The sequence below is a fragment of the Cucumis sativus genome, chromosome 2 (genome assembly GCF_000004075.3).
Source record: "Cucumis sativus cultivar 9930 chromosome 2, Cucumber_9930_V3, whole genome shotgun sequence".
Classification (NCBI taxonomy): Eukaryota; Viridiplantae; Streptophyta; class Magnoliopsida; order Cucurbitales; family Cucurbitaceae; genus Cucumis; species Cucumis sativus.
Genome location: NC_026656.2, coordinates 9,980,256 through 9,988,229, shown reverse-complemented (window position 1 = coordinate 9,988,229; position 7,974 = coordinate 9,980,256). Strand labels below are relative to the sequence as shown.

Sequence of the window (7,974 nt, the reverse complement as noted above, 5' to 3'; positions counted from 1 at the left end):
AGTTCAATATGATCAAGAGAGGAGAGAGTTCTTACCCGTCCATCTGCTATTGGCAAGTGGTGTAAGTAATAAACTGCACATAAACAATTTAATTTATGATATGTAGAATGATAACGAGATAGAATTTGAACTGTAGCGCCTTTCAAGCTACTGAGAATCTATCAACAATCCAGGGAATCAAAACTCAAAAAACATGTTGATCTATGAGTGTAACTTAACCAAAATCTCACGAGAAAAAGCCAATTCCATGTCTAAGCATCTAGGTAAAGCAACCCAAGCCTTAAATTAACACACATCACTCTAAGAATCCAGAAAATAATTGTTACGATAAATGAAAAATACTCAAAGCTCTCTCTCAAAGCTCTCTCTCACTCGTTCATAAGGAAGGAATCTTCAAATTAGAGGGATCCAACTTCACAGGAGGGATCACCCTCATAGGTCTTTTTCCTTCTAAAAGGAGAAACAAGAACCCAATCCTTACAAGAAGAGATCTCTCCCATTCTCTCCTCCAAGAAGCAAGATGGAGTTTCCTCCTCGGAAGAAAACTCCTTTAGAGTATTTTCTTTCTTCATAGGTGCAGCAGCTTATCACCAGAGATGATGATTTTGAAGTCAGTTTAACCAATATATACTAAAATAAAAGGACCAATCAAAGGTCTAAGGTAACAAAGTAACCTGCCACCTAAAACTGAGGATTACGGGCTCGCTAAACCTATGAGTAGTTTTCTAAAGAGATGCAAACATCACAGTTTGATTTAATACATATTTATATAATTCGATCACGAGAAGTTAATTCCTGAGCATTCTAAATTTCTCTTTTTTTCATTACTGGCTGCATTGTTAATGAGAATCTGAGTGAAATGGATGTCGGTCGTCTGTCAATGTTCATCAAGGGGAAACTAGAAACGTCAATACTATGCTTCAATCAATATCAATAAGAAGCATGAAATGTCATTCAAATTCACTAATTCTTGACATTTGGTCTACACTTGGAACTAACAATACAAAAGAATTGTTAATCTGATAAATAGATGAAGTTACACCCAAAAAAAAGGTAAAGGCTTCTTTTTATGGTAGATCGTTTTAATTGAATAATCATTAAAACTGTTAAAAGAACAAAACAAAAAATAAATAATATAATCACAAACTTAAATATGAGCACAAACTCTGAAAAGAACTATAACAAATCTTCAGGTGAAGTATCTTGATGCATGTGTGAAACCCCACAACTGCAAGAACCACAAAAGCTAATGTAAAAGCCAGCACTTTCACTTTATATTACTTAAAGGTATAGAGGAATAACAGACGTGCATAGCAGTGGGCAATAGAATACCGTACTACGTCACATAAAGCACATGATATAATAAAGGTGACTTATTTGAGTACCTCCCATCGAATTTTATGATATTTTAAAATGATGAATCTACCATCCATTCAATTGAGGGATATTCAAGCTATGCATGTTTGGTATTTTAATTTTACCTCAACATTTTTTAGCTCAAACTCTGGGTCATGCGCCAAGCATAAGCTACCAAATGTGTCACACGGTCCACTAGTTCCACTTAATCTTGTTACAAGAAAGAAAACAATCTAGTAAATTCTACCGTATAACAAGAGTGGTGGACAAAAGTTCCAAGGGAAAACCAACTCACAAGTCACCATCCAAACATAAGGCAAAGCTACCACCGCCTCCAAGTGCCAGTAAATCTTTCAAACAAATATAATAATAGTGGTTGGCTCCTGCATCAATGCCATGGACAAAAATAACATAATTATAGCCTCTTGGGAAAGATTGCCTGAGAAGAGATAATAAAGTCCAGTTTCTTTGTTCAATGAAAAACAAATAACGAAGGTATAAAATCAAAAGCCAAGAAAAAATTGCACCAAGAAAATTGGAGATTGGTAATTACAAAAAACATTGTCAGGAGACCCAAAGGTGAGCATGCAATGTGTAAAATTCCATACCCCTCCACGCTACACCATTAATGTTTCTCTCAGACTAAATGGTTAAAGTGGGGGGGTACTTCACAGAAGAAACTCTTCCTCTCACAGATCAGGAAAGAAAAATCAACTACTCATCCGCACATGACAATATCCACTTGGACCCCAACGAACTCTAAAAGTCTCCAAACGTATGTCATAGATTTTCAAGCAAAGTAACATATCCATAGAATATGAATATATGATTCAAACCAATTCACATTTGTTACTTGAGAATCCACCATTGACGCCCAATACCATGGACAAAGTTGATGAAAATGCCCTCACGAGAAGCCATACAAAAGACTTCAAATCTACAAGAGAAAAACCCTAGAAACTTCAATAGAGACAAATAGGACTATCAGTCTATCACTATATCCCAATAGAAGGCAGACTCCTTGTAAAGGATCAAGCAAGGACATATCAACGGCCTCCTTGTCAGGAAAGTCTCACCTCAGATGAACATACAAGAAAGAAGCCCTCCAACATAGGGATACTAGAAGAAATGTATGCCGCTTTTGTGGAAGAAATGTAATAAAAACAAGGGAAAGGGGAAAATGGAGTCCATGAATTTCCTCAACATTCATATATTTATATATACCCAGACAGAAATGACATAATTTGATTATAAGCTATCTGATCTATCAAAATCTATTATCCACAGAAGAAAACTTTCATAAACTGAAGACGCAACAGATAATATAGGACTGATATCTTTTGAATCCTCCGATAAGGCAATAACAAACACATGAACACATGCGTGATAAGCAAAAACAGAATATTCACCAGTTGCTCGAAAAAGCCTTGGGTCACCATATTTCGTTGTAAAAACAAATGTCTGGTGAGTTCCCTATCAAATACACAACCATCAAAGTTTAGATTGTAGTTGCAATATAAAGGATAAAGAAATATAGGCCTACGTAGTTCATAACAATCTTAACTTACAGATTAACTTACATTTATTCAGGAGCCACAAACTACTGTGATACAAAGCCATATTCACAAAAAATTCTTAAGAATATAGCTTGGTATTTGGTTTCTTACTATGGCCAAAGACAACACAAGTTTAATAGTTAATTTTAACCTAACAAAAGTCAAGTTGAAACTGGAGAGAACTAAATAATTAAAATGAAGCAGCTAAAAGAACTTCTAAAAGGCAATTGCCTCCCTTCCCCCAGGATAAAAAATGCTATCGAAGTGCTACCGTTTAGAGGGGAATCAGGGAATAGAGTTACAAGAAAAAGGTACCAACTTGATATTTTCTTTTGGCTGTAGCCTTCAACGGGCATTCTAGAAGACCACCAAATATAGCACCTCGAGTATCTCCAACAATCTAGATCAAAATAATGGAAGTTTTAGTATTTAAAAACTCAATCGTCAGTGAAACACATACATCCATCGGACAGCATACCAGTAAACAAGGGCCAGGAAGATTGTGGCTGTTGCGAATAAGAGTTTGAAGAGATATACCATGCTTCATCGTACTGCCCTTCATTTGAAATGTAATGAATTGGATCACAGATCAAATGCAAAATTAAAAAAGTTAATTCACCATGGGTTAAACCTATAATATTTCAGCTGAACTACCTGTACAGTAAGACCCATTTGCACCCTTTCACAATGTTGGGAAGACAACACCCAAGGAATTCATACAAGTGTGAAGTGATAAAAGCTGACTCATACATGAGGTCTGATAAAGGGTTTCTTGGAGTGGGTCGCTCCATAGCTTCTTCAAACCCATCTGAACTACAAGTGCTCTTTCTACATGCCGAGTCATACTCAACTCCTAGTTTATTCAGTTTTCCCTCATCATATGCTGAACCACAATCCTTATTTTCACCCTGATGTCTAGGTATTTCTTCCGTCTTGAATGGTATACTACATCCTAAAGAAGTATCTGAGCCTTCCTCCTGGAAATCATTGTTTGCATCACAATATCGAACTGAGGGAGATTGAACTGCATCAGTGTCTTGACGAGAAGCAGAAGGTTTAGACCCATGTATGGAAGGGATTATTAAGGATAAATATGAAGACAGAGATTTTCTTCCTTTCGATTTTGGCCTGGCCTACATAATTGAAACCATGTCACAACCCAACATGCAATGAAATTGACAAATGAATCCGTGGAAGAAAAGAGATAAAGCATAAAAATGAAACTTTCTCGTACACTAGTTTTGCATATCAATCAAGGAGTTCTAAAACCCAATATTAGATGAACTCGAGAAACTAAGCCTACGCCATATACTTCCAAGTTGCAAGTTACAATTACAAAACAGACCTTCTACTTCTGGTAATCTCAGCCTCAGGCCTATTACCTTTTCAAACACTCGAGCTATTGCAATTTTTAACGGTTAGAAAACAAAACCAAAAAACTACAAGTACAAAAAAATGTAAGCACATGTGAATCAAATACCAAGAACGTGTATGAAACCTAACTCAGGCCTTATATACCTCAAACAGTAATTCATCCCGAGTCATACCCAAACATTATTTTGGTCTGTGGCATCCCTTCTTCAAAGCCCTAGACGAAACCATTAATCCCATATCCAATACCCACAAAAAAAGCACAATGCCAAGGAATCACACAACCATTCCAGCATATAATTGAAGCGAAAAACATCATATACATAACAACCGAACAAACAGAAGACAAAAACAAGAACCTGAGTACGAGGATCAGGGGGAGGTGGTTTGGAGGATTCGGAACTGGTGGAATTAGAGAAGAGGCCGGAGAACCTCTCAGAGACTTTCTCCTTCATAGCCTGCATTTGGTTGGGTCGAAAAACAAAAGAAAAAAAAAAAAAAAGAATCAATGTTTGAAAGTGGGGTTTGTGAAAGCTTCAAGCTTTGGAAATGGGTTCCCCATGATTGAAGAAATCAAAGAAAAGGAAAGGGAAGGCGGTGGTATGTGGCGTGTGGCGATGAATGACAATCAAAATCCAGAAGGAAAATTACGAAATTACGAAAAAAGAAAAAGAGAAAGGTGGAGATTTGAGCTTCTCTGTCAAAGATTTTCCCACTCGCCCTTTGGCGCTGATTTTGAAACTTCCTTCCCATTTCGCTTTCGCATATTCCATTTTAGGATCCTAATTTTACAAATTCATTTTTGGTTGAAATATTGTTTTCTTGCAAAATTGTCCACAAAATTAGCACACTTCTGTAAAACTCCTCTAATAAAGAGTTTTCGTCGACTAAAGATTGGATACAAAAGTTACAACTTTAAATCCATCATCACCATGCATAGATGGGTACCAAAAACCTCCCCCTCCTTCTCTTGTAAAGATTGTGAGCAATGCACCCATCCGCATACAATTTTTTTAAAAACGTGTAATGCACAAAGCTACTTGATGTAGAATAATCCTTTTAACCACTTGACATTTAAAAATAATATAACCATTACGTGATAACAAACATCATTATTAACCTTAACCTTAACCTTAACACATCATGTAAATTTCATAATTCCTTGATACAAAAATATAACAACTTATACTAAACGCCTTGTCAAGCTTCCTCACCTAACACCCGCATCGTCTCTTTTTACCTCTCTTAATGCCTTGTGACTTGGGGAGGAAAAACTTAAAATATAATTCAAAGACTCAGTGGGGTTTTAAATAAATCTTTTGAAAACACAACTCATAAACAAGATTGTTCAAGATCAAACAGGCTCATCACCTTCTTTCATAATAACATGATCACATAACACGTACATATTAATCTTGCATCCCTTTGATGCCGAGAACATGAACCATTTCCAACACCAAGACTCATCGTCTTGTGTTTATACTACTATTTGAGAATCTCTTGGCTCACTCCCCATTGCTCAGGACGTCAAACACAATACACATCTTTTATGCATTGACTGACTTCACTTCACCATGCAGTCATTTTCTACATGACTACCTATACTCTTATATGCATGTAATAGTTAACTCATTTATGGGATTAAGACTAACGATTCGAATACAATCTCACATTTATTTAAACAATATAAAAGCTCTTATTTAAATATAAGCTTTCCTTTGAGATATTCAAGTATAAAACACCATTATAAATCAACATGAAATTTAAAAGAAAACTTTAAAGTACAAAACACATTTAAAGTCACTCACTAAGACTTGATCCTTCTTTAGCTCAAACGCCTAGCTTTAGCTCTTATTCTCGTCTAAACTTTCCCTTCACTGCTTCAACACTTGGAAAAACCTCAAAAAACCCACTGCCTTTTTAATCCTTAAGTCATATTTATACTAATATGAAACCAGATTAGTCATCCTTGAACTCCTCTTAAATTGCTAGCTCCTACTTATAACTTTACACATGTAAGCTTAACATTTTACTTAATCATGTTTATTCCTTATTCTTACACATTAACCCTTGTCAAATCTAATTTTATTTTGCATGAACTTTAAAAATGCCTAAACATCCTTAAACACCTAGCGCCTTCTTGTCTCACCTCATCTTAACGTAGACTTCAAAATGCAAGTTTCTTCTCAAAATGCCTAATTATTACTTAGTCAAAAACTTTGACCCATCTATTTCAAACACAGGTCTCACAACGTGCATTTAAATTGTAGTGTCTGGCTATCTTATTTTTCTATTATGTTGTGTTAATAGCTTACGCACATTTAAATAACTTTGTAAGTGTCTGATAGTTGTCCATTAATTAATGTTAAACCAAAATTTAATGGATGGTCAAATTTGATTAGGAGTGATCAACAGTTGGTTGGAGTCGATTTTTCGGCCAAACCAGCTTCAATCGACTACAAGTCCGTATGAGAATGGCCAAATCAATCTTGATCGTCATTTCCAACAAAACTGACCAACTGAGTTTTCTGTCGATCGGTCGATTTTCTTTTTTCTTTTTTCTTTTTTCTTTTCTCTCCCACTTTTTGGTAGTTAATAAAAACATAAAATTTAGACGGTAAATATATACTACCAAAATAAAACCATTCTCATTAAATTTTAGTAGTAAATAAATAATATGTGCCAGATTTTTTTAACCTATCAAATGAATTTAGCAAGTTTAATAAATTTAAAATTTTCAAAAGATAAATAAATAAAAGTTTTAATAAATTCACTTCACCCTAAAAAAAATTACATATATATATATAAACATAAAAAAGGGGTTTGATTGATTAGTCCAGTCTCGCTCTTCCGACCCAAATTGACCGACATTTAGTCAACTTTTTATACAACAAAACTGAAACCAATTGACATTGTCCCTTCCTCTTATCGACCAAATTTGGGTCGATCGATCGTTTTGGTTTTTTGGCCTACCATGCTCACCCCTAAACTTCATCGACCTAGAGACTTAAATTGAAATTATTGTTATTAGTTTTGACTTTTAATTAACAAGATTCAAATTTTATGCATTCATAACAATTTTTCTTTTGTAAGAAAATAAATGGTAGAAAGAAAATTGAATAGTTGCAAATATATCAATTAGATTCAGAATAATTAAATATATAACAATATATTTAAAAAATTGCAAATATAGCAAAATCGATCAAAGTTTATCATCGATAGACCATAAGAGTCTATCATTGATTGAATTTGCTATATGTGTAATTTTTTAAAATATTGTTACATACTTAATTATTATTCCTAAAATTGGTACCAATTATAATAATCCAAATAAGAGATTGAAAAGGAGTAGAATTATATATTAGAGTAGTTATAATGTATAGCAAATGGTCTATCCGTAATAAACTTCTATAATCCGTATAATTTTAATAGATTTTATTATATTTACAACTTTAGATTAGTATATATTTAATTATTTTAAATGTAATGGGTTGTTGTAATATAATCATCATTCCATAATTCCCCAAGTTATATGAAGAAGGCCAATCTTTTTTAGTTTTTTTATGGGCCATCAGGGCCCACTTAAATTTGGGGCTGCTTTGGGCCTGCTTCTGGGCTGCCACTTACAGCATTTTCAATCAATGGAATAAGAGCCCAAAAGTAGTTTTCTTTTGTTCATGCTTTCTAATTC

The 7,974-nt window shown here is 34.4% G+C and overlaps 1 protein-coding gene across 5 annotated transcripts; it reads right to left on the bottom strand.

Moving 5' to 3' along the window:
- Positions 1-907: 907 nt before the first annotated feature.
- Positions 908-5,175, bottom strand: LOC101214575 (oxidation resistance protein 1). 5 transcript variants are annotated; one of them, XM_011650827.2, is made up of 9 exons: positions 4,643-5,172; positions 4,431-4,500; positions 3,567-4,045; positions 3,391-3,463; positions 3,232-3,312; positions 2,766-2,829; positions 1,652-1,739; positions 1,482-1,566; positions 908-1,228 (listed from the first exon to the last, which is right to left on the bottom strand). In XM_011650827.2, the coding sequence occupies exons 2-9, from the start codon at positions 4,455-4,457 to the stop codon at positions 1,190-1,192; spliced, it is 936 nt and encodes a 311-aa protein (XP_011649129.1). In that variant the 5' UTR covers positions 4,458-4,500; positions 4,643-5,172; the 3' UTR covers positions 908-1,189. The 5 variants fall into 5 exon arrangements, with proteins under 5 accessions (XP_011649129.1, XP_031737328.1, XP_004147187.2 ...); XM_031881468.1 differs by having other exon boundaries at positions 3,567-4,040; XM_004147139.3 differs by lacking the exon at positions 4,431-4,500 and having other exon boundaries at positions 4,643-5,169.
- Positions 5,176-7,974: the final 2,799 nt, after the last annotated feature.